This window comes from Xenopus laevis, chromosome 9_10L (assembly GCF_017654675.1).
Source record: "Xenopus laevis strain J_2021 chromosome 9_10L, Xenopus_laevis_v10.1, whole genome shotgun sequence".
Classification (NCBI taxonomy): Eukaryota; Metazoa; Chordata; class Amphibia; order Anura; family Pipidae; genus Xenopus; species Xenopus laevis.
The window spans coordinates 108,295,798-108,323,206 of record NC_054387.1 but is presented as its reverse complement, the minus strand read 5'-3'; the positions used below and the strand labels follow the sequence as shown (position 1 = coordinate 108,323,206).

The 27,409-nt window shown below is 39.1% G+C and overlaps 1 protein-coding gene across 1 annotated transcript in view; it reads left to right on the top strand.

Annotated features, from left to right (window-relative positions):
• dnaaf5.L (dynein, axonemal, assembly factor 5 L homeolog) overlaps positions 1-25,902 on the top strand; it is a 37,093-nt gene extending 11,191 nt beyond the window's left edge. The window contains 10 exon segments of the mRNA NM_001097038.1: positions 483-601; positions 2,261-2,493; positions 4,287-4,499; positions 8,965-9,108; positions 10,728-10,896; positions 17,928-18,075; positions 19,198-19,348; positions 21,144-21,300; positions 22,068-22,259; positions 25,098-25,902. Coding sequence (NP_001090507.1) covers positions 483-601; positions 2,261-2,493; positions 4,287-4,499; positions 8,965-9,108; positions 10,728-10,896; positions 17,928-18,075; positions 19,198-19,348; positions 21,144-21,300; positions 22,068-22,259; positions 25,098-25,249 — 1,678 coding nt within the window. The 3' untranslated portion in view covers positions 25,250-25,902.
• The last annotated feature ends 1,507 nt before the right edge of the window (positions 25,903-27,409 follow it).

The window sequence follows — 27,409 nt, the reverse complement described above, 5'->3', positions numbered from 1 at the left end:
ACATATTTGAAATCCGTATATACCGGTATCTGTCCTTTTCTATTGTCTTCTCTAGTGGCTCTTTTTACAGAAGCCAACTGAATAGAAACACGAGGAAACATGCATTCTGCTACATTGTTTCAGGAGGGAGAAACAATAGTGCAGAAAAGGAATGAAACTACTGCCTTAATTTGCACTCGCATTTCCAAAACCGTTGAACAATGTTGATGGACATATATTGCTAAATTGATTCATTAGGCAAAATTTCATTATTGTGTTAACATTGCCTTTAAGTTTACCGTTGTTGCATATGAACATAGAGCAGGTGCTTGTACAGCAGCTTTATCATTTTTCGGATATCATAGCTCATCTGGAAATTTCGTTTTAGTGTCTCTTTATAAAAGAGACCATGACTGTCATTTTTTATTAAACACAAGACACAATTCTATATCTAGATTTTATCCTTAAAATGTTATGATCAACAGTGTTTTTTTCCAATCTAGAAAACTGGCTCTTGATTATTGGGAGAAAATTGGCTCTCAGTGGGAGAAGGAGAATGAAGAGGATTTGAAAGATAAACTTGACTTCAGTGCTCCATGTCCTTCCTATTACCCGGCAGGGGGTGAGTAATCATTTCAATTCTACTAAGGAATAAAGGAAATTGAATCCATGGGATTGACCGTTGTTCGGTTGTTTATTCTGAGATTTATTATGCTTATCGTGGCAACACAGATCTTTATTTTTATAACGGTAGGATATTGCAGTGCTGTAACCTTCTCTTTGTATTAGATACTCCATAAGGCAGGCAGTGATTTTGATGTTTCCCGTTGTTGCAATAATGTGGATTAGTCAGGGAAAGTGACCAATCAAAGTCACAGGAGAGAGCCTGCTGCCAGTTGGGGGAGTTATTAGCATCACATATATTGTACAGGCAAGAGTGCATGTACATTATGCATTGGTACTGCTTTAAATTAATGTTTCTTGCATACAATCTGAATAACTACTAGTAGGTGTTCTGTGACTAAGAATGTCTTTTGTTGAGATATGGGATATATACATTTGCATGGAGTTTAGCAAAGCTGATGAATATACACGAGCAGAATGCTTTTGCTCAGCACGGTGGAGCTATGTCATTGGTGTATTTTAATTTAATTAATTAATTAATTATACGATAATTATATAATGCTGTCACGTTTACACAGAGCTTTACATAGAATGTTCCTTATTCACATCAGTCCTTGCCCCAGTGGAGCTTACAATATAATATTCCTTCCACACAAAACATAGGTGTATTTATTAACATAGTAGAAACCCATCACCAGTGATGTTGCCCATTGCTACCAATCAGATCTTTGCATTTGTTTGCTAACTTGTAGGTGACTGTTTAATTCTAATTTCCACTTGGTTGCTATGGGCTATGGGCTATGGGCTATGGGCAACATCAGTGGCAATGTTTGTTTCCGCTGTTTATAAATATGCCCCTTAGTGTCCATTTCATTAGGCACCAGTTAAAGGAGATGGAAAGTTATTTTTATAAAAAAAATAATTAGGTAAACTATTATAATCACTAATATTTGCAACCCGCCCCCCCCCCCGAGATTATAACTTTCCTTCTCTTTTAATTGGCATCTAAAGGGGGGAGTGTAATTAAAAATCGCTATCAATGTTTAAAATGGTGTTTTTGCAAAATCATTCGCTGGCGAATATTACATCACTAAGCAGAGGTTAGCATTAACACCTGTTCTGGAGTTTCATTAAATATTTTGATGCAAAATCCGCTTTGCGATTGCAACATTTTATTACTTTATTTATATTCTCTCTGTTTCTTAGATATCATATGTTTTATGTATTTAAAGGTGAATCTACCTAAAAACCGTTTGTTGCAAAATCATAGAAAATGTAATTTAAAGAAACATTAATTCAAAAAATTAAATGGTTTTAAAGTTATTTGTAAATGTAATTGACATTAAAAGCGGCATCTGCCAGTCTGTTATTATAGTCTGCATTCCTGGTTGCGATTCCTGAAACAATTTACAGAATCCAACTGTTTTATAAACTTGGAGGAGACTTAACCTCTGCTACATTGTTGTAGGGATCATGCAACAAAAAAAGACTTAAAAAAAAAATACAAATTTATATTGCAATTACATTAACAAATTACCATAAAACCATTGGAAATGTTTACTGTATGTATTTTTATTTATTTATTTTGCAAAAAAATGTGGAGATACACTTTAGTCTGATTATATTTGTTTATTTTTTTTTCTTATTCAATTTGCAGTACAAAGACCTGGATTAGGATGCCGGGAGCTAATATTTAGAAATCTTTCCAAAATTCTGCCAGCCATTAGCCGAGACGTGACGAACTGGGTTGCTGGAACGAGGATTAAGTCTTCCCAGCTTCTAGCTGTGCTGTTGCTTCATGGAGAAGATCATATTACTCAGCACATGGAACTTTTGCTTAGTACCCTGTACCACTCATGCCTGGATGAAGAGAATCAAGTTGTAATCAATGTGAGTAGCAGTCTCCGTACCAGTCAATATTATTATTAATATGTTTCTTTATTTGTATGGCACAAACATATTCTGAAGCACTTTACAGAGATTATACATCAGTCCCTGCCCCAGAGGAGCTTACACTCTTAAGAACCCATTCACACAGACCGTTTTATTAGAAACCAGTTAAGCTACAAGTATTTGTAATATTAATATTTTTTTATTGCTTTTTTTAAAACATTAATATATAAGAGAAGCAATAAATAAAGCAGTTGGGAGGTGAAGAGAGGGAAGAGGAGATTTAGAGAAAAAGGGAGAGAAAGAAGTGTAGGAGATGGGCTTCCCTGGTAGGCCATACCATATAAGATGGTATAGGGAACAATTCGCTAGATGAGATCGGAAGCAATGTGGTGCTCTGTCTAAGTTTTTTGTTCAAAGTTGATGTGATAAGTAAGTTTTTGGTTTTTTTTTGGGTGGGGGGGTTGGCATCCTCCATAGTCCCCCACAGTGGTGTAACTACCAGGGGAGCAGGGGGTGCGATTGGGCCAGGGCCCACACCCCCTCAGGGCCCCCCCCCCGGCAGCTTGCACGCCACTGTGTTCTTAGGTAAACGTGGCCATTTCCGGGCGTACAGAGGGAGCGGGGCCCAGCTGCACGTCCCAAGCCAGGGCCCGTCCCCCTCTAGTTACGTTTCTGGTCCCCCAGCCAACTGACCCAAATTTCTCTGGGCAGTAGTGATGTGTGGGCCGGCCCGATACCTGCGGGTGGGCCGACCTCACACCCCCCCTTTCCGGGACGCAGGCGGGTGCGGTCTTACAAATGCCGGCTTTATAGACGCATAACTCTCCATCTTCTTTTCTGCTGATTCACTGCACATGCTCTGTGCTGCTGTCACTTACTGAGCTTAGGGACCCACTCACAATATACAGTACACATAGAATAGAAATGTCACAATATAATAATTAATACAGATAATTACTACATGGCAGCACAGAAACCAGTGCAATTAGAATCAGAATTTAATAATCAGCACTTTAGCATCAACTTGTATTACAGACAAACCTCATTTTCTGCTGGATAATTAGTGACGACCCCTAAGCTTAGCTTCTCAACAGCTGCTCAGAGCCCACTGAGCATTTAAGTGTTGCAGACACTTTCCAAAATGGTGACCCCCTGTGACAAGTTTGAAATCCTGGATCATTGCTGCTATTGAGAAGCTAAAAATTTAGGCTATACCGTGTACTGTTGTTTTGCACTGGTAAAACTGGTGTAGCTTCAGAAAGACTACTATAGTTTTTATTATCAAGCTACTGTATATCCATGGGGGCAGCCATTCCAGGCACAGGTTACATAACAGAAAACCGATAAAACACCATTGTATTGGACAGGGCTTATCTGTTATGTGCTATGTAACCTGTGCCCTTTCTTTTTTTTCCAGCTTGAATGGCTCCCCCCATGGCTACACAGGAGCTTCTTTATATAAACTAAAGTAGACTTTCTGAAGCAAACACACCGCTTTTACAAGTGCATGCTAAATGTATATTATATGTTAACTACTTTAAAACCCATTTTTTGGTGTTCCTTTAAGCTTCAGGATTCAGGTTTGATGTGCTTACATTGATCCCTGTTGTACAGGTTAATTGAGATAATTGAGGCTGAAGGTCTCTATTGTTCCATGCATATCATATGGGTTATCCATTAGAATTAAACTAATCAAAAATATGCTTTCATAAACACAAAATCACGTGAATAATAGTTACTGAAAAACTTGGTTTACCGAATTTCACAAGAAAATATTTTTTCCTATGCAGAGTGTGAAATCTGCTGAGTTAATTGGGACATTTGTGAACCCTGAGGTGTTTCTGAAGTTGATCTTGTCTGTGCTTCAAAAGTCTCCTCTGGCATCTCATTTAATGACTCTGGCTGCATGTATAAGAGGATGTTCAAGGGAAATGCTCAAGACCCACTTAACTAAGATAACCAGTGTCATTTCTCAGTCTGACGTCTGTCAAGGATCAGAAAAGGTAAGTCTTTCAGTATTAGCCTGAATTTTTTTTTTGTTATAGTTTTTCTTTCGTACATACTAGACAGGCATACCCAAATTATCTGAGCCTGGGTGAAATGCATGTTAAAGTCCCCCATAAACTCCATTATAATCAAATAATCAGAATTTTTTAAATTATTTCCTTTTTCTCTGTAATAATAATAAAACAGTACCTTGTACTTGATCCAAACTAAGATAATTAATCCTTATTGGAAGCAAAACCAGACTATTGGGTTTATTTAAAGTTTACATGATGTTCTGGTAGACTTAAGGTATGACGATCCAAATTATGGAAGGATCAATTATCCAGGAAACCCCAGGTCCCGAGCATTCTGGGTAACAGGTCCCATATCTGTAAAAGGACCTATAATACTAGTGAATGTAATTATCCTCTAGGGGCAACAAAGTACATTATTGTGGAAGTCTCAGTAGTTGCCCCCCATACACTGGCCGATAAAAGCTGGTGACAGACCGAGTCGAAGCTTATTGGCCCGTGTGTGGGGCCATTTGACAAGCGTCCCCTTTCAATAGAGTATCTGGCCAAAAATCGGGCAGATGGCAATCGGGCAGGGTAAAAAATCGTGTTGGATTGCGGCCGCATCTGTTCGTTGATACGATCCCGCGATCCGACCACCCGTATGGCCTCCATTCTGATCCAATATCGCCCACCTCGATGTGGGCATATCGGGGAGAGATCTGCTTGTTTGGCGACATCGCCAAACGAGCGGATCTCCCTCTGTATGGCCACCTTAAAGAGATACTGACACCTGAAATCAAACTTTTTTTTACATCTATTATAATATTGGCTTTGCAAGCTACTTCTAACTTTGCCATAAAGTATTTGCATGATGCTTTTACATTACCTGTCTGATCCCCCATGTTCCTGTATGAGGGGGCTGCCATATTTGTGCAGCAGGAGTCCGTTAACATTAGAAACTGTAACTAACAGGCTGAGATGGGACAGTCAGGTTGGCAAAGTCAGAGTGTCAGAGAGTCAGGCTTAGGAACTTCAACTAACAATTATATACAAAAACAAACCTCTCAGCAAAAAATGATCAACATGACCTATAGGTAACATTTAATGTACATTCATATGCTAAAATTAATTTTTTTGTGTCAGTATCACTTTAAGAATGCATTTACTATGTTAACTCACTTAGGTATCAGCCAAATTGGCAGCTTACTGGCCCATGTTTGAGGGCTTTTCTGCACAACCATCATCTGGATGAAATTTGAGCAGATCAAACAGGTTTGAAAATGCCATCTGATGACTGAAGTGCATTGAAGGAGTCTTCACTTGACAGAGTTCTGCAGGCCTGTACTACAATCTGATTGATGGCCTCGGTGCATATGGCCAGCTTTATTTTCTCTTACAGCAGCCGTATAAAATCAAAGCAGGTTTGGGGGGAGCGTCAGGGGTTACACTATGCAACAGTTGCTTCCTGCTAACAAGCTGCCTTCCATTATTGCTTCTTCCATAGAATTATGTGTACATATATATATATATATATATATATATATATATATATATATATATATATATATATATATATATATATATATATATATATATATATATATAATATATATAATATATATATATATATATATATATATATATATATATATATATATAATAGTACAAACACCTGCACTCTGTCCACTTTTTTCTCCAGGCCGGGTGCTCGGTCAAAGTCTTTATACATGCATAGAATGGACCAGCACACCGTTTTCTTCAATCAAACGTGTTTATTCAATACACACTGTGCATCCAACGTTTTCGGCCCGCATCCGGGCCTTTATCAAGGATGATCCTTGATAAAGGCCCGGATGCGGGCCGAAACGTTGGATGCACAGTGTGTATTGAATAAACACGTTTGATTGAAGAAAACGGTGTGCTGGTCCATTCTATGCATGTATATATATATATATATATATATATATATATATATATATATATATATATATATATATATATATATATATATATATATATATATATATATATATATATATATATATATATATATATATATATATAAAATTTTAATAGCGAGACAGCTTGTAAGTAGGATGGAATGATTCTAACGAAAGAGCCTTCCGCTGGATGGTAGATTGGATAGTATTCTCAGCTGGTGGCAAAATGCCAACACTTCCACTTCTGCACTACATTTATGGTGGCCATACACATTACAATTACGCTCTTTTCCGAGACCATTGGTAACTGGAAAGATTGTTCGTTTTCTCTACTCATGCTAAGAGCAGAATTGTCAGATTTCTAACTCTATCTGAGGATTCAATATGCAAGGTTTTTGCAGATATCGGTCGCCTCGTCTCCCAGCATACATGCACCGAATATCGGATGAAACTTAGATTCGTACAATAATATTGGCGCATGTATGCCTACCTTTACAGGTGACAGTGCTGGAAATTAATCTTTTTGACCCCAGAAAATTATTGCCTGACCATTTTCAACTAAAAAAGAACTATTTTCAGTGCGTTTGCACTGGAACTGGCTCTTCTAAGTCCACAAAATGCACACTAGACCATTTTTTGGACTGAAATTCCAGTTTCAGGTTTGTAACATGTTTACAAACATATTCAAATATATGGGAGGCAGCACTGAAGGGTTCATGCACTTCTGTCACAGCTGAAAAACATGCCCTAAATATATGCATTAACAGTGGTATGCAGCAGCAAGGGAGAGAAATATAAAAGGGAGTCTTTTAGGGTAAGGTCACACTGGGCATTTCGGCGAGATTTAGCCTGGCGACTAATCGCCTTGTTTTTGCGGCGACCAATCTCCCCAAACGCATTCCCTCAATCTTGCGCTGGCTAAAATCACCGGCGATAAGCACACGTGGCGATAAGTTTTCCGAAGTCGCCCCAATTTCCTCGTGAGGCAACTTCGGTCGACTTCGGAAAACGAATCGCCGTGTGTGCTTAGCGCCGGCGATTTTTCATTTCAACCAGCGCAAGAGTGAGGGAAGGCGTTTGGGGAGATTGGTCGCCGCAAAGACAAGGCGATCAGGCGACTAAATCTCCCTGAAACTCCCAGTGTGACCTTACCCTTAAGGTGGGGAGGCAGGATCAGACTGTGCTGGGATAGTAAATGTTTGCATTTACACATAACATAAGCCAAAGAAGAAATGATCCAGGCAATGGGCTGCAAACAATATGGTTAACCGCAGACACACAGATAGCAAGGAGAGCTGCAGGGATTGTTGAGTTTCAGAATATGAACTGAAGAAGAAGATGGCCAGGAAAGGGTAACACTAAGGAAAGCTGACTTTAGAGATAAATATGGAAGTAAAGTAAATAACATATATTGGTGCAGAATTAAAATGTACTTACGGTCTTGGAACCTTTATGTGCCCTTTAAATTATTTTTAGCTAGTTGTAATTTTAAAGTCATTTTCAGGCAGATGATACACCAGATATTACATGACAATGCATTTTTGTGCATCTGTTCCCAGACACAAACATCCTTCTGAATAATGGTTATTATTGGCCTCTTGGCCACTCGCTCTTTCAATATGGTGCTGCTGATTGATGCCATCGGCTTATTCTACTGTTGAAACACTATTTCATAAGCAAAACCAGACATGTTGGCGAATTGGGTCTGTCAGCCTAAAATTATGTTCTGTCAGCACAATATCCTATTGCAGGCGGCAATCACTCTGATCTAGTTTAATAGCAGGCAGCACTTTATAGGGAAAGGTTAATTCCCAGGTGGATAAAGAGAAATGCTGCACCTGCTAGTGTAGTGAAAGTAACAACATGTGTGTTTTAAAAAAAACATTACGGTTAATATTAATACAATACATCTTTATGAATATTTGTAATTATTTATACTTTTTTCTGCTGTCTGTACACATTAATTATTCCTTTGAGCAGCCCGTTTAGTTCAGTCGCCTTTCCTCTTTTTTTTCCTATTTAGAAGCCGCATTCTATTTCTTAGTGAAAGAGCTGAAATCCATTTTACCAAATTGCCAGTTCAGTCTGTGCGCAGTGACTAACTACTTTTATAAGTTCACAAGAACTGCAGGGAGCCAACAGCTGGGGTGGCATAAAGTAAGCAATGGCAGCTCTGCAAGGCAGAATGATTAATATATACTGTAATTAGAGAACATAGGTGGAAATTTATTGCGGCATCAGACACCAGCTTAATCTAAAGAGTCTTGTTTTTGAATTGCCAGAACATATTTTATTCATATACATTGGTTCCATATGCCTGAAAATAAATTGGCAGACTTTCCTACATGACCCTATTGGCAGTAATTAATAGAGGATGCCAATCATCATATGTTTGTTACCAGCTGAGCAGGCACGAATAACCTCCCTGCTCTTATTTCTATTGCATGTTCATCTGGATTAATGAAGCAGTGCCCTGATTTTATGTTCCTGGTATGATAAATGTGTCGCCTCTTTTTATCGCTTGACAGGTCCTCTACCAGGAGCAGCTGCTGTGCTGCATCCAGTCCTTAATAGATGCGTGCCAGCAGGACTGTACAGAGGTTAGCTTACAGTGCATGAACGTTCTTATCACAATACTAGCCAGCCCTGCATCTGAAAGCCTTCATAAAAAGGTATGGTTCTCTATTAATACAGTAGGTATTAATTAATTCATGATTTGGCTACACATGAAAGGGATAGCCTCAACAATACATGACAAGTGGGCACAATTTGTAAGGATTTGCATTGATTCATAGGCATCCACATGCACGGCACTTATGAGCAAGCAATTCATTAGGTGTTAAAGGGGAGTGCACAAAACCTCTATACTGAGCATGTACCTGTGTATAATGAAGCATTTTTGTTAAAACAGTCCTATGACTTCTGTATCTCTTATTGATAATCTGATGTTTACCACTTTGGGCTTCCTTTAGCATTACCAACTCCATTATCATTTGCCTTAGGCACAGTTCTGCATTAGCACAACAAAAAAAAAAATGATTTAGGGATGCACAGCAGTGTTTTGAGGATTATGAAACATCAGACATACTATCAGTTAAAAGCTAATGAGGCTAGCTAAACTTTTTAGACTGCCATTTAGTATTGGCCTCTACCTATACCGCTAGGTGGTGCTTTGATCCTTGTAGCTGCAGACACTTAAAGGAGATGGAAAGTTTCTTTGCATCTGGGGGTGACAAATGTTAGACACCCCCAAGTGACAGTATTTACTTACCTGAAACCCCTATCGCCAGAATACTGCACCTGCCCGGAGTTATACCAGTGAGCACCACGGAGAGATCTTCTTCTGGCTTCTTCTTTCTTCAAATTTCCCCGGGCAAACGCATGTGCAGTAGAACAAAATAGCCAACTTTTTAGTTAAAGAAAGTGGAAGCAGGAAGAAGATCTATCCGTGGTGCTCACTGGTATAACCCTGGGCCGGTGCAGTTTTCTGCTGATAGGAGCACCGGCCCAGGATTTCAGGTAAGTCAATACAATCACTTGGGGGTGCCTAACATTTGGCACCCCCAAGTGCAAACAGACTTTCCTTCTCCTTTAAGGAGACCCAAAGGGTACTAGGGTATGACCTCTGTGTCCGTTAACATTTTCTGCTCCACTTACCTGGTCCAGATAATCAAAACTGACTACAATTCATAGACTATACAACTGCCATCTTAGAGGCAAGTCATGGGCACTTTGGCTTTATAAAGCATCAGCTATTCAAAGTAGCTACTAACCATAGCTGCTGAGTGGTATTCTAGACATGAAAATGCTGTCTAAGAATGAAGCATTTCAGGTGCATTTAAGGGAATTTGCACTGCTTATTTGACTGCAGGCAAGGCTATTTAATAACTTTGTATCTTATGGTCTCCTACAGTTTCTGAAAATTCTGTATCATTTCTAGAAAATATATTTTATTATATATTTTATTTAAAAATAGCTGTGAAAATTCAGTATCCTTTCTAGAAAACATATTTTATTATATATTTTATTTAAAAATAGCTGTGCCCATAAGGCTTTTAAGGACATGAATGTCTATATGTATAATATAAGTCAATAGACTGTGAGTGGGTGGAGTGGTTAAGGCAATTTATAATAGCTGACCGAACACAGCACAGTAAAAACAAATCACATTGGCGAAATAATAGTGGCTACCTGTACTAGGATATAATAAATGTCTGTCCAATGTTTTATTGTTCATTATTTAAAAAAATACCGTGCCACTGTACTAATAGCATTTTCTTGATAAATACAGGTACAGGATACGTTACGGTCATTATCAGAAGTTCAAGGTTTAAATGGACCCCATGATCTGTACAGGCAACACATGCAGCAGCTGTTGGACTGGGTGTCACAAAGTCACAATCACTGGACCAGTTATTCAGTGGAGCAAAGACAGTTTGAAGTCATTGCTACTGAATCTGGTACGTAATATAGTTAGATAACGTCTAGCCTCTTTCTAAATATTTATACATGGTTACACAATCCAGAATTCCAACTTTTGCAGAACTGCCTCTTAAAACTGATCACAAAACATGTTCATGTTCTGTAGGTTTCTTCTCCTAGACTCTTGTTGCAGATCTAGCCATACATTAACTGATATGTTCTGGCTGAAATGCCTGGCTGTGTTGTTGTGTTGGCTTCTCGTGGGGGGACAATTTGGAGGGACTATTCTGTCATTTCTAATCTGTGATTTCTAATCTATTCAACTGTGAATCCTCCCTTTAGTGTGAATGGAAAATGGGGTCTTCTATCTGTGCTTGCTATTCTGATATTTTAAATGAGAGGGTAAAATATTAATTAACAACAATTACGTAACCATTATTAAAGGGGAACTATTGTGAAAATAAAAATCTAATATAAACGTCATATTGAAATAAGAAACTTTCTAAGTACAATCAATTAAATATTCTGCATTGTTTCTGAAATAATCAAGTTTATATTCACTATTCCTCTCTCAGCATCTGTTTCTCTTCATTCTGTCTTCATGCAGGAGTTGGGTGTCAGATGAATGATCCTATATATTTTATAAGGGGGCTTCCTTTCCTAGCAGATATATTAGAGCTCACTCAAATAATTGATTCCAGCACAACCAAAATCTAACAAAATTAGGGACGCATCATATCCAGGATTCGGTTCGGGATATGGCCAGGATTCGGCCTTTTTCAGTAGTATTTGGAATCGGTCAAATCCTTGTTCGTGGCTGAACCATATCCGAATCCTAATTTACAAATGCAAATTGTGGGCAGGGCGTGATTTCAAGGAAGTAAACTAATTTTTTCCACTTTTTACTTTCCCGCGGTTCGGTATTCGGCCGAATCTTCCACAAAGGATTCGGGGATTCGGCCGAATCCAAAATAGTCGATTCGGTGCATCCCTAAACAAAATAACTGACTTTTGCATAAATTCTACATGTAGAGAAACAAATCCTTGTTCCTGGTTTAACCAAATCTGAATCCTAATTTGCAAATGCAAATTGTGGGCAGGGCAGGATTTCACGTGAATTTTCGTCACAAAACTAGGAAGTAAACCAATTTTTTCCACTTTTTCCTGCCCCTAATTTGCATATGCAAATTAGAATTTGGTTCAGTATTCGGCCGAATCTTCCACGAAGGATTCGGGGATTTGGCCGAATCCAAAATAGTGGATTCGGTGCATCCCTAAACAAAATAACTGACTTTTGCACAAATTCTGCGTGTAGAGAGACAAATCCTTGTTCCTGGCTTAACCGAATCTGATTTCTAATTTGCAAATGCAAATTGTGGGCACGGCAGGATTTCACGTGACTTTTCGTCACAAAACAAGAAAGTAAACCAATTTTTTCCACTTTTTCCCGCCTCTAATTTGCATATGCAAATTCGAATTTGGTTCAGTATTCGGCCGAATCTTCCACGAAGGATTCGGGGATTCGGCCGAATCCAAAATAGTGGATTTAGTGCATCCCTAAACAAAATAACTGACTTTTGCACAAATTCTGCATGTAGAGAGACATGATGTCTGGTGATTTTAATAGTGAGCTCTAATACATCTTCTAGGCAAAAGGAGCCCCCCTATAAGATATAGTGGATCATTCATCTGACACCCAACTCCAGAATGAAGAGGAGAATCAGATGCTAAAAGAGGAATAGTGAAGATAAACGTGATTATTTCGAAAATAATACAGAATTTTTAATTGATTGTATTTAGAAAGTTTATTTTAGAATGCCGAAGCTAATATTACATTTTCATTTTCGCGACAGTTTCCCTTCAAGCACCAATTAAAACAGATGGCATCAATAAGCAATGCATTTCTAATAATGCCATTTATTCAGGGGCCTTGTATAGAATATAGGCACAATCAGATGATATAATCCAACAATATTCACAAAACCATCACTATGAGTGAAAGCTGCCATGTTACATAACTGATCTGAGATTTGAATGTAAAGCAACAGCACCTCTGTTATGATTATCGCTTTTACAGGCTTCATAAGAAAATCCTCTTTATGAATATGGAATATTTTCCTTTAAACCTGGGATGTGCTATTGATGAATAAGGAATTAATATCCTAAAGTAGCATCACAGTGTGCTCTTTGTACATATCACATCCAAATATGTATGTGATTTTTCTGAGGAATGTACCGTCCGTTGTCCCCAGGAGCAAATGTCTTCCTCTGCCGCAATCTGCATGAATTATTTCCCCATAGACACAAGCAGAGCATTTATTTTGCTAATTAAGGTCTGTCTGCAGAAACCACTCCAAGGAGTAAAACCTGTCTGTTCCTTTATTGCTCATTCTTTCTATGGGGAAGCATGGGTTACACATTCCTTACTGTGATATTGTCTGAAGTCCAGAGGAATTGAATATCTTCTCTTTATAAGTGCATCACAGTGATGCTTGTAGTGCTTTGTCGCTTATCTTGTACAGTAAATCTCTTATTAAAAGTCAGACTCAACTGGCCTAGGGCTTAACTCGCTAGTTTACAGAACTGTGCTTTTTATGTTGTTGTAGAGTAACATGTTCATAGTAATAAAAGATACCTTTGAATCAAACACCCCACCGACTTTTTTCAGCCGATCGTGATGGGATATACACCTTTTGCATTAGGTATAGGCCTATTTAAAGGGGAAAACTGCCCTGCTTCTACATATAATACAGGTATGGGATCCGTTATCTGGAAACCCGTTATCCAGAATGCTCCGAATTACGGAAAGGCCTTCTCCCATAGACTCCATTATAATTAAATAACCCACATTTTTAAAAATGATTCAGTTTCATCCAAATAGTCCAAATTTTTAAAAATGAGACCCCTTTTCTATGTAATAATAAAACAGTAGCTACTACTTGATCCAAACGAAGATATAATTAATCCTTATTGAAAGCAATGCCAGCCTGTTGGGGTTATTTAATGTTTACATGATTTTATAGTCGACTTAAGGTGTAAAGATCCAAATTACAGAAAGATCCATTATTCGGAAAACCCCAGGTTCCGAGCATTCTGGATAACCGGTTTCATACCTGTACTTGGAAATAAATACTTTGGGGCAGATTTATCAAGGGTCGAAGTGAATTCGAGGGAATTTTCTAAGTAAAACTTCGACCATCGAATAGGATACTACGATTTCGAATTTACTTCGACTTCGGTTTGAAGTAAAAATCGTTCGAATATTCGACCATTCGATAATCGAAGTACTGTCTCTTTAAAAAAAACTTTGAATTCAGTACTTCGCCAAATTAAACCTGCCGAAAGTGCTATGTTAGCCTATGGGGACCTTCTACAACATTTTTCTAAGTCCTTACACGTCGAATAAAAATCCTTCGATTGAACGATTTTTATTCGACCGCAGGATTGCCAAATCTGCTGAAAAAACTTCAAATTCGATATTCAAAGTTTTTTAATTCGATGGTCGAATTTCAAAGTTTTTTGTACTTCGAAATTCGACCCTTGATAAATCTGCCCCTTTGTGTAGAACTAAAATAATGAAGACAAGAAATGAGCCTTATACTCATCACTATAACAATTTACAACTGTTCAGGGTACTTCATAATTTTGCAATTTGCATGTTCTGTTATTTCATGATATTAGCAGGTTTAAATCGTTAATAACAGGAATGTCCACTGGTGTTCACCTGGGGCCTTGTTAGAAGGTCAAAAGCCTATTTGCTCCATGTGCTTCTCTGCTTCATTAAAGGGGTGGTTCACCTTAAAGTTAACTTTTAGTATGTTTATAGAATGGCTAATTCTAAGCAACTTTTCAATTGGTCTTTATTTATTTTTTTATTGTTTTTTTTTTCAATTATTTGCCTTCTTCTGACTCTTTCCAGCTTTCAAATGGGGGTCACTGACCCCATCTACAAACAAATGCTCTGTAAGGCTACAAATGTATACTTTTTATTACTCGTCTTTCTATTCAGGTCCTCTCCTATTCAAATCCCAGTCTCTTATTCAAAACAATGCACAATTGCTTGGGTAATTTGGACCCTAGCAATCAGATTGCTAAAATGGCAAGTTGGAGAGGTGCTAAACAGGGCCGGACTGGGAATAAAAAGCAGCCCTGGCAAAAAAGCAAAGTGGCCCACATAGGTGTATGTACATTTACAGTAATAAAAGTTGTAGGACAAAGGTGACACAGTCCCTTTATATGTGCCTAAATTACACAGTACTTCACTAGTTCATATAAAAAATATAAATATTTAGGAAGACCGGTATTTTTTTGCAGAAAAGGTGGCAACCCCAGTCAGAGCTAATCCACTTGTGGCCCTCTGTGCCTTTAATTCTTACTAAAATGTAAGGGAGTTCACATTCATTGGCAAATTAACAGGCAGGCTAGAAACCTCTGACTTTTATTCATAAAACAGCACAGTATGATTAAAACATGTACAGGTATGGGATCCATTATCTGGAAACCCGTTATCCAGAAAGTCCCGAATTACGGAAAGGCCTTCTCCCATATACTCCATTCTAATTAAATAACCCACATTTTTAAAAATGATTTCATTTTTATTCCTTGTAATAATAGAACAGTACTTTGTACTTGATCCCAACTAAGATATAATAAATGCTTATTGGAAGCACAACCAGTCTATTGGGTTTATATAATGTTTTCTAGTAGACTTAAGGTGTGCTGCGAGTGTAAATGGCAGCAGCCCCAGCAGCCCTTTTACATTTCATAGAGAACAGCCCATTGGGCATTTGCCCGAACTGACAGATAGCCAGTCCGGGCCTGGTGCTAAATAAAAAGCTAAATAACTCAAAAACCACAAAAAAATAAAAAATGAAAACCAATTGCAAATTGTCTCAGAATATCCCTCTCTACACCATACTAAAAGTTAATTTAAAGGTGAACAACCCCTTTAAATTGCTTCTGGTCACAATGAGCAATAGAGCTGAGCAGAGAAGTATCAGCGGCATTATCAGTCTAATGCCAGACTTGGCAGATTCTCATCAGCCTTCGTCCCTTCCTGCACCCTGTACCACTAATGTGCGGGTGGCACATGCCACCTGACCCTTGGTCGATGCAGTGGTTCTGGGCGCAGGCAAAATAGAAGGCTGATGCCAGTGTAGTGGCTTCTAGGCCTGATCTTATCCACAGGCAGTGAATCTACCAGGTCTGACATTAGCCTTCATCTATGTTTCAGTAAATTAGGCTTTTGGTGGGCACAAGTGTGACTGTAGTGTTTGTGGCCTGGTGACATTACGCAGCTAAACTAAAATCTATATTTAACATCTAAGTGAATTTTATAAGTGATGAGTAAGAAAGATTTTCTATTTGCTTTTCTTTAAGAAACTATATGAACTATAGTAGTGTTTCTAAAGCAAAAGCTTCAGTTTTACCAGTGCAGGGCAACATTACATGATATTTTCATTACTTTAAAACACTTTCATTTTTTGTTGTTACTGTTCCTTTAAATTTGTATAATTAAAAAACATGTGACATAAAGTACACAAGGAGCATGCCACTGTTAGCATCACTAGTTACACTATGGGGCAGATTTAAAAAGGGTCGAATTCGAAATTCGAATTTTCAATTTTTTATGGTCAAAACTGTCATTCGACTAGGGAGTTATTCAATTTCGATTTGTTTTTTTTTTTAAATAAATTAGATTTTTAAGATTTATCATACTCTGGTCCTTTAAGAACTCCTATTTGCCACCTAAAACCTGCTGAATTGCAGGTCCAGGGATCAATTTGGAGTTTTTTGCAGCCTTCCTGACATTCAAGTTTTTTTCGGAGAAAAAACTCGAATCGAGTTTTTAAAATTTGAATCGAATTTGATTCGCGTTTTCGGGTCGATCCTACTCACCCGAGTTTAAACAATTTGATTTCTATAATAAATTTCGATACGTTTTTAAAGGAGACATTTTGTGTAAAAAATAAGATTGTACTAGTGCGTTATACTCATTTAGATATAGAAGAATTGTGCTTAAAAAAAGTAGTGTTTCAGATTTATTGAATATTTCTGTAAAAACCCTAAATGCTCCCTCTCTTCCACTTCCTGCTCCCTGAATTCCCAGCCTGTGCAGGGGAGCCGGCGGCTCTCAGCTCACTGCATTATAGGACAGGAACCAATCAGCAGCTAGCAGGACCTGATAGGGAACTGAATCCTGTCTGTGCTTGTGTGACTGCAGGTTTGTGATTGGCTGTCCCCTTCCTACTGTGCCTCTGGCAGAGACCGTTAGGACACACCCACCCCTCATTTAAAACAAGGACCAGAGAACATCTATAGGGAACTCCAATAAAGGGGCTATTTTTAAAGATAAGATCAATTTTTAGTACCATGTAAAAGCAGCACCATATATTACTCATAATTGCCTACAAAATTATGGATTTTTTTCAAATATCCTATGTTTCCCTTAAAAAAATCACATGAATTAAAAATTTGACCTTTGATAAATATTCCTCTAAGGGTATAGAGGGCAAGCCATGGTCTGGCTTAGATTTATAGACTAAAGGTGGCCATACACGGGCCGATAAAAGCTGCCGACAGACCATGTCGGCAGCTTATTGGCCTGTGTATGGGGCCCCACGACGGGCTTCACTGATCGAGATCTGGCCGAAAGTCGGCCAGATCTCGATCGGATGGGACAGAAAATCCCGTCGGATCGCGGCCACATCTATTCGTTGATGCGGTCCCGCGATCTGACCGCCGTTTGGGCATCGTTAGGATCCGATCGTTGGGCCCTACGATTGGATCAGCCGATATTGCCCACCTCAAGGTGGGCATATCGGAGTGAGATCCGCTCGTTTGGCGACATCGCCAAATGAGCAGATCTCTCCATGTATGGGCTTCCTAAGGCCCAGAAATGGATTTTTGGCCTACTAATGTTTTTCTGTGGCAGGGTAGAAGAGTAAGGCCTGCCTTATTTGGGAGCATGTTGCATACCAGTTCTTTCTCTTTGGAAACAATCAGGCCAAGAACAAACGTTTGTTTTCTGCCCAACACCACTGACATTTGATGGATTTTTTTTTTTCAGGCCCTGTGATGGGAGAAACTCTTCATCTGTTTGTGCCAATTCTGAAGATGTGCCTTCAGCCAACACGAGAACCTCAGATGCGCCTGAAGCTTTTCACAATGCTGTCAAAACTGCTGCTGAAAGCAAACGAAACTGTCAACTCCCAAGGGTAAGTCGTGCTTGTGCCTTGGCTTTCCATCACCAGACAATGGACATTCATTCACAGATCTCTGCATTCAGCACGCAACTGCACCGACAGGAATGCTTCAATGGCATATTGTTCTCTCCAGTCCTACACAGAAATTTTACTTCATTAAAAACAACAATGTACAAGCGTGACTCCTAAATTCCTTGAGGTTTTTACCCTTCATGTGCTCTGCTGACACTGAAGCACTCAAGTAAATGGCAGTTGTCTTTTAAATGTTAGGGAGGAATCTTCTCATTTCTAAAATGTATGTTTTTTGTTTTTTTTATTAGTTGTGTTTTGGCTTTAGTGTGCATAAAATGTCTCTCCTCTAGCTTCTGAAACTTTTATGTACAGTGCCAATTATTATAATACAGGTATGGGACCTGTTATCCAGAATGCTTGGGACCTGGGGTTTTCCCGATAACAGATCTTTCCATAATTTGGATCTTCTTCCTTACGTCTACTAGAAAATCATGTAAACCTTAATTAAACCAATAGGCTGGTTTTGCTTCCAGTAAGGATTAATTATATCTTAGTTGGGATCAAGTGCAAGGTACTGTTTTATTATTACAGAAATCATTTAGAAATCTGAATTATTTGATTATAATGGAGTCTATGGGAGACGGCCTTTCTGTAATTCGGAACTTTCTGAATTATGGGTTTCCGGATAACTGATCCCATACCTGTACAATATTTTATTGTCTTGGGCTTTAAATAGTTAGGTCTAGTAGCTCAGACCACAATGGATCCCCACAGGGCACCACAAGTATGAATGCTGTTTCTACATGTCTATTGGTTTTTTACTGCCCCCTACTGGAACTTTTGCATTTTTCAATAGATTTTTCAGCTGTTTGTTTTTTTAACTCTCTAGATGGAATTAAAAGCTTTTTAAATTGCCCTTTCTAGACCCATTTTTTATGACCGTGTTTATGGGGCTTAAACTGCAGGAGGCACTTTGTACACTGTAATACAGATGCTCTCGTATTAATTAAAGGTGCAAGTGTTCTTTGTATGTGTACGTTTCACAAACCAGGCTTATGTAGCGCATGTTTTTCTGCTGACTCCAGAAGCAGCCATTCACTAACTTTTTTTTATTGTCAATAGGCAGCTCCATCGTTATTCTGAAAGCTTCATAAACGATATGATAGTGCCAAACCTCAAGTGGCAAGCTGGGAGAACAGCAGGAGCCATCCGAACGGTCGCTGTATCCTGCCTGTGGGTCCTTTTTCAGAGTGAAACTCTATCACAGCAAGAGGTACATCCAGTCTGAAGAGCCACTTTGATTAGATCACTTGCACATAACAGCAAATGCTTGGCACAAAACTATGCTGTCTTTATATCTAGGTTTTTTTACATTTTAATTATCCTATATTTATGTAGAGCCAACAATTTATACAGCACAGAGATTATTCATTATCCACATCACTCCCTGCCCCAATGTAGCTGACGTCAAAGGACACATGCACCCACTATTTTATCAGGAACCATTTAACCTGCCTGTATGTGAGACCAAGGAAGACAGAGTACCAAGATAAATTACATGGACATTGGGAGAACAAGTAAACTCCTTGTAAAGAGTGGGCAAGTCAGTAAGATCCTTGTGCCACAAGACTGCAGCACTAACCACTGAGCACCCAGGCTAACATAACAGTTTTATGTTTGAAATGCTATACTTTTTACATGAAACTCATGCAGAGAATGAAGAGTTTAAAAGATATAAGCATAGTTGGGTGCATGCTGTATGCAAGCAGGTTTCTAATACATGCATGGCATAACTTCAGTGATTTAAATCCACTTATAGGGCATATTCAGGGGGTCATGGTCCTTAGTGCTATATTTGTTTCAGGGCCCTTCCTTAAGCTCCCATACACACACCACCCTTATTTTCACTCATATGGCCCATCAGACATCTTGGTTATTGCTAAATATCTAATTATTGGTGCTAGATAGGCACCATTAGCTCTCAGGCCCTGATGTAACTGTAGTCCCTGCTTCTACCCCCCTGGTTCTGCTATTATCCAAAACAGAAATTACCACCCACCCTCAAAAAACACTATTATTGCTACTCATTGTTTGTCAGCATGTGGCTCGCTCACATGCTGAAGAGAGTCATGGAAGTCAACATGACTGCTGCTTAAAGGAGACATTTTGCGTAAAAAATGAGAACGTACCAGTGCATTATCATCATTTAGATATAGAAGAATTGTGCTTTAAAAAGTAGTGTTTCAGGCTGATTTATTGAATATTTCTGTAAAAAACCTAATAATCCGTCCCTTCCACTTCCTGCTTCCCAGGCTGTGCAGGGGAGCCGGCGGCTCTCAGCTCACTGCAGTGTAGGACAGGAACCAATCAGCAGCTAGCAGGACCTGATAGGGAACTGAAGCCTGTCTGTGCTTGGCTGTCCCCCTCCTACTGTCCTTCTTGCTGGAAACATTAGGACACGCCTACACCTCATTTGAAACAGGGAATGGGACCAGAGAACATCTATAGGGAGCTCCAATAAAGGGGCAATTTTTAAAGATATTAATTTGTAGCACCATGTAAAAGCAACACCATATATATAATTGCCTACAAAATTAGTTTTTTTTTTCATGTATCCTATATGTCTCCTTTAAAGAGCAACAAGTGTATTTCCAGGTCAATACCCATAGTTAGTATAAGGCCCCAGCTGCACTTTGGTTTCTGTTTAGTGCCTTACTGACTCGTAATTTTTTTTTTTGGCCAACCCAGGTAAGACATATAGTTCATTGTGGTGTGTGCATGAAAGATTTCTCCCATGGAGTAAAACATTTGTCCACAATTGCTCATTCTTGCCCTGGGATATCCATCCCAGAACCAATAAAAAGTTACTTATTCTTTACTGCAGTTGTTAACTGTAGTCTAATCCATTTGTCTGACTCGTGCTGTATATGAAGTTTTCCAAAAAACTTCAGTGCTACAGCTCAATTGTGATAGAATTGGGAATTTCTATAAGTATACAGCAAGCAGGAGACTTTCTGAGAACAAGATAGAATTGCTTTCCCTGTATTTAACCTTATTATTATTAACAGATTCTCCAGGTAGAAGACAATTTGATGCCTCGGGTCATCACGACACTGGAAGAGGACTCAAAGATGTGCCGGCTAATGTCTTGCCGCATTATCAGAGCTCTACTGAGTACTTGTGAAAAGCAGCTGCGCCCTGATAAACTGAACAAGATTTATCCTGGTAAATTGCTTTATATGCTCTGCATTGTTCTCTTTCAATTGAGTTCTTCTTCTTCTTCCATATCCTTACAATAACTGTTTTATGAGAGTTTAATTTATATATTGAAGGACAGATACATGTATTAAAAATTCAATGAGAAAATCTGTCTTGTAGAATTTGATCTGTTATAAAACACTCTTTTTAAATGGGTAGATTTGTGTTACAGTATAACAGGATAATACAAAAAAAAGGCCTACCTTTTAGGTTTAAAGGCAAATCACGTGCCCTGTCCATATGCAGAGTTAGGCTTCCATTTTCAATACTTGGAATGTATGAAGCTTTATTTTGAGTGAATTGACAGCAAAGAGATGGAGACACCTAACATTACCCTTGCCATTATATGGCAATCGCCTTTTCACACTAGTTGTTCTTTTGGGGGTCTGACGTATCAAATCCCTGATAAAGATTAAAGTTTAATATCCACTTTAAATAATTCAACTGAACTGAGTAAATTAAATGTTTGCTTTTCCGTCTGACCCTCATCCAGACAGAACACCAGGGGGAGCTCTTTTTGCTGTCTTTTATGCAGTCTTGATATTCACAATCTTAAAATCTTAAATCTTAAACAGGCAGGTTTATGTCCCCTTTAATATTTCTTTTGTTATATTTACATATACTTTGCCTTTTCCAGTAGATTGAGTTTAAGGACTAAGCCCCATTATCACTGGTAAATTGATTACATTTTATTGTGTTTAACTTTTGTTTACACCAAATATTGCTTTTTGCAGAACTCTTAAAGCGCCTGGATGATGCTTCTGACGAGGTTAGAGTTGCAGCTGCTAAAACCCTGTATCAGTGGTTTAAATGCCTCCCCGATGAGTATGAAAGGACTACATATAAGGGCCATCTTGAGTTTTTATACAGAGGTTTGCTAGTACATCTTGACGATCCAGATGCAAGTCTCCAACTTATTGTTCTAGGTAAGATAAGTGCATATATTATTTGTCTATTTTATAATGGGACATTGGCCAGAATGTTCTCACAAACAGATACTGGTTATCTTGGCAGCCTGAGAACAGGCTGCGAACATGCTAAAATATTGTGTCTCGGGTTCCAATTCAGTTGTGTGTGAAGATTTGTGAACCCTTTATACAATTTTCTGTATTTATGTGACCTAAAACATCATCTTATTTTCAAACAAGTCCTAAAAGTAGATGAGGAAAACCTATTTAAACAAATGAAATAAAAAATAATTATACTTGGTCATGTATTTATTGAGAAAAAAAAGATCCAATAACATGTGTGTGTGGCAAAAGAAAGTGAATCCTTAGGATTATCATATAATTTGAAGGTGAAATCAGAGGCTGGTCTTTTCAGTCAATGAGATGACAATCAGGTGTGAGTGAGAGACCCTCTTTTATTTAAAGAATGGGGATCCAGCAAAGTCTAATCACACATACAACACATTTGTGGATGTGTATCATGGCTTGAGCAAAGGAGGGGTCTGAGGAGAAAGAGTTGTTGATAAAGCTGGAAAAGGTTACAAGACTATCTCTATAAAGAGTTTGGACTCCACCAATCAACATTCAGACCGACTGTGTATAAATGGAGGAAATTCAAGACCGTAGTTACTCTACCCAGAAGTGGTCGACCATCAAAGATAACTCGGACTGCAAGGCATCAAATAGTACGAGAGGTCACAAAGGAATCAGGGTATAAGTTCTAAGCAAGTAAAGGCCTGTCTCACATTGTTCATGAGTCCACCATCATGAGAACACTGAACAGCAATGGTGTGTATGGCAGGGTAGCAATGAGAATATTGCTGACCCTCTACAGTTTGTTAAAGATCATTTGGACAAACCAGAAGGATACCAGAAGAATATTTTGTGGACGGATGAAGCCAAAATAGAACATTCCCACCACCATGTTTCACAGTAGGGATAAGGTACTTATGTTGAAATGCAGTGTTTTTCTGCAGAAAGAAAAACACTGCATTTCAACATAAGTACCTTATCCCTACTGTGAAACATGGTGGTGGGAATGTTATGGTTTGGGCCTGTTTTGCTGCAGCTGGGCTTGGACTGCTTGCCATTGACAATTAATTGTGAACTATACCAGAGAATTCTAAAGGAAAAAGTCAACTGAATCTCAAGAGACAGTGGGTCACGCAGCAAGACGATCCTGAACACACAAGCCTGAACACACAAGTCTACCAAAGAATGGTTGAAGAAGAATAAAGAAGTGAATTGCCAATGTTCAATGTTCTGGAATGGCCAAGTTATATACTATATTTTTGTTGGTAGCTCCACTATGAAATGTAGGCAAGGTGAAACCCAATTGGTCCCTAGGCAGGCTCCAACAGATAATCTGTTGTCTTCAGAAAGACACTGTCAAGAGTTTTCCCTCATAGGCTTTCCATGTTGTTTCAAATGGTGTCAATTTAGATAACCTCTTAAATACTAGAAATGGGCTATTTAACCTATTCTTTATGTCAGGCCAATCTGTTTGATATTTTCTAAGGGAACACAACATTTAGCCTTGTATAGGCCCCAAAGGCAAAAATAGGATTTCTAAAGGATTACACATTAGAAATCACATTACTCCTATTTGATAGCAGGGCACTAAGGAATAATTGAATTGCCATACTATAAAACCACTGGGGGCCAGATCTGACCTTGTGGCTTCCAATTGGACAACCAAAACCCAATAATGTTACATTTCAGCCTAGTACAGAGTGCAGAGCATCCAGAGGAAGGCACAGGAACGCCCATTAGCAGGCTTGCTGACTTCATCTTTTCCTTGGATGATTGGGATGTTTATCAGCTCCATTCTTCACATAAAGGAACTAGCTACTGTATAATGGCACCATTTGTGAATCATCTATTGACATGCCGAGACCCATTTTGCATGTCGGTAAATCACTGTGGCATTTTGTGAGGGATGCTAACAGCAAGCTAATAGACCTATTTGTAAGGAAGACAGTCCTGAGAGGATAGCAAGCGCAGTCCATTGATCATGAAGCCTATTACATGTGCCAGGCTCTTCAGATTTACCTTCTTAATACTTCCACAGCCAGAGAAGTTTAGGATGATTTATTAAGTGTTTAGGGGTTTGTTCATGATTCCTGCATATATTTGGGAGCAGCCATAATACAAGGACCAGATCAGATAACGAGGAAGCCTTAGCAGACCTGTCTGGCAAAACTCATATCCACGACCTGATGCTGCCCATACAGTACATAGTAAGATTTTGCAGTTTTCCTGAATATTATCTGAACTGCTTTCCCGGTCATGTGCAGACCACATATACAAGTGATGTGTGTTCTCTCGTTATGAACACAAGGTGGCAGTATTTTAAAAGACTTCAAAGCTGCTATTGACAACATAAGTGGCCAGCAGTTGAGTTTCCACCAGCACAGTTTGTGGAACTTGTACATTCTTCCCACCTGTGTGAAGTACAATTGTCAGCTCAGATCCACAACTGAGAAGAAGTTGCCCTACTGTATTTAGTATAAACCTACATTGGGGAACTATTTATTGTAGCCAGAGAATGGCAGCTGTGGGGCACTGAAACCAAGCAGGGATGATCCTGTTGGAGTCTTATCTCAGTGGGAAACCCCCATGTGACTACCCTGGTGAGTGCAAGCAGCAGTCTGTATTACGGTGTATTCATTGGCTCTAGACTGTAAGCTCTATTGAGCTGGGCCCACTTTACCAGTTTAAGGTTGTGTTAATTGTGATAGTTACTTCCTCTATGAATATGTTGGTGCTTTATAAATGCATGTTAATGGCATGCCCATTATTCCCTTTATCATGCAGATCTGCTGAAGGAAGGAAGTGCTGTCTGCCCATCCCTGTTAGTGCAAGAAATAGAAGCAGTCCGACACAAGCACAGATCTCCAGCTTACTGTGATCAGCTTTTACATTACATTCAGAAGTACACAAGCCCGACTCCTACAGAATGCACGTAGTGTGCAGCCACACTGGAATATTCAGGTGCAAGCAGCTGGCCCGTCCCATCCTCCTGTACTATTTTTAAACCTATATTTATTTTGCATTCTCAATAATGCAGAGCGAAAACTTTCCCATACCCATTTGCATATTCATGAGCCTTAAAGTAACCAACTCAGTGCCCTGAAAGCACAGTCAATGAGTCTCAGAAGAGGTTGCTGACCATTTCTGCACAACTCATGACAATCCTTTGATTACTAGAAATACAGGATGAAATGAATGGACATATAGTTGCTATTAATTAGACTTTCCCACGGTTTCTTTAGATTTGTACATTCGCTTTAGGTGTAGACCCACTTTCTTAAAACCGAAGATGTCTGCTTTTAAGACCAGCAGAGAAATGGATTACAAGACCAGCAGAGAAATGGATTACATTACAAGGATAGGTACAGTATGATACATTTAGTAATGCTTGATAATCACCTTGCAGAAAACTCGTTTGGGGTTGTGATCTAGCATTCAAGGCATGGTCAAACTTGTGGGGTGCAGTTATTTGTGAGTTGATGACAAGCCATGGAAAGGAACAGACAAGCTTGCATAGGCTAAAACAATGTGCAACTGCCTCAGGGTTTTAGAATTGGCTCAAGCAAATAAATATTTTATGATAAATATATGATGGCTCGATGTTCTATTCATTTCTTTAGGGAAAAGCCTAAATCAGAAATAGACTTTAAAGTGCCTCCCTACTCCAGCATTTCTTGATATCGCCATTTAAGTGTAAGGACACACGGGCAGATTCTGGGAGATTAGTCGCCCCGGCGACAAATCGCCTCTTCTTCAGGGCGACAATCTCCCCGAACTGCCTTCCTCTACCTTACTGGCGGCTATAATGAAAAATCGCCAGCGGGATTTCACTCACAGTGCTTAGTTTTCTGAAGTCGCCCGAAGTTGCATTACGCGGAAACTTCGGGCGACTTCGGAAAACGAAGCGCCGCGGTGCCGTCCCGCTGACGATTTTTCATTATAGCCGGCGGGATGCCAGTTTGGGGAGATTGTCTCCCCGAAGAAGAGACGATTTGTCGCCGGGGGCGAATAATCTCCCTGAATCTGCCCGTGTGTCCTTACCCTAAAGTGCATTGTTTGGTCAAAACGGAACAATCGGCTAATACTAAGGGCCATAACTCAGGTTGCTTTTTCTTCACTAGAGTATCTACACTGGGGGAGAGAAAGTCCATCCACTTTAAAAATCCCTGTGTGTTGCCAGGCACAGCCTCAGTCTGTTAGTGAGCATATGGGGTTGATTTAGGTGCAAATGATTTTGCCCCAACTGCTGCCCCTGTTGTGCACTAAGCAAACAATGCTGTGCCTGTCAATGCACAGGGATTTCAAAGTGGATGGGCACAAAAATGCAGAGATGTATGAAGTGGATGGGCGTTTTCTCTCCCCAGCCCACAGAATCAGTCATTTACCCCACTTAACTGCATGGGTAAAATTGCAATAATATTTGGTTAACTGCCTCATAGTATGATACAGTAACTTTCATATCCTGCTGGTCATTCATCTTATATTCAGCCTTGACCTTCCTTATAACTATCAAATCTCCATCCGCATCAAGGCTTTGTCCTCACACACAATTATCCAAACATGTGGCTAGCCCTATTTCCACCTGGCTCCATGTGCAACTCCAACACCCTCACAATTATCTTCCTTTGCTTTCCTTGTTCTCCACTAAAGTCTGTCTCACAAGTGTGAAATACTTTTACCTAGTTTCCCCAAAGTCTCTCCTGGTAGTCGATGCCTGGTGTTGGCTGGAGGGGTCGGCACCTCTCCCAATCTTATCTGAACAGAAAAGTAGCCGAACAACACAAGCTGGTGTAGCGGGGATCTCCCCTGCGCGTTTATTAAGTCAAGTGATGTAACGTTTCGGGGGCGTGCCCCTTCATCAGACATGCAGATTCACTCTAAAACAGTGTTTAAAAACCCTTCGTGATTTACATAATTGAACAAATATGTGTGAATAATTAAACAGTGTGACCAATCATCCATCGTGAAATCATATGTGTTATACAAAAGCCATAAAATCTTTCAAAGCATTTTTTTAAAAACCGTTTTTATAATAACATTAATACAAGTGAAGACTTTATAAATAATTAAATATATGGCGAGTTATGCGGGTAATA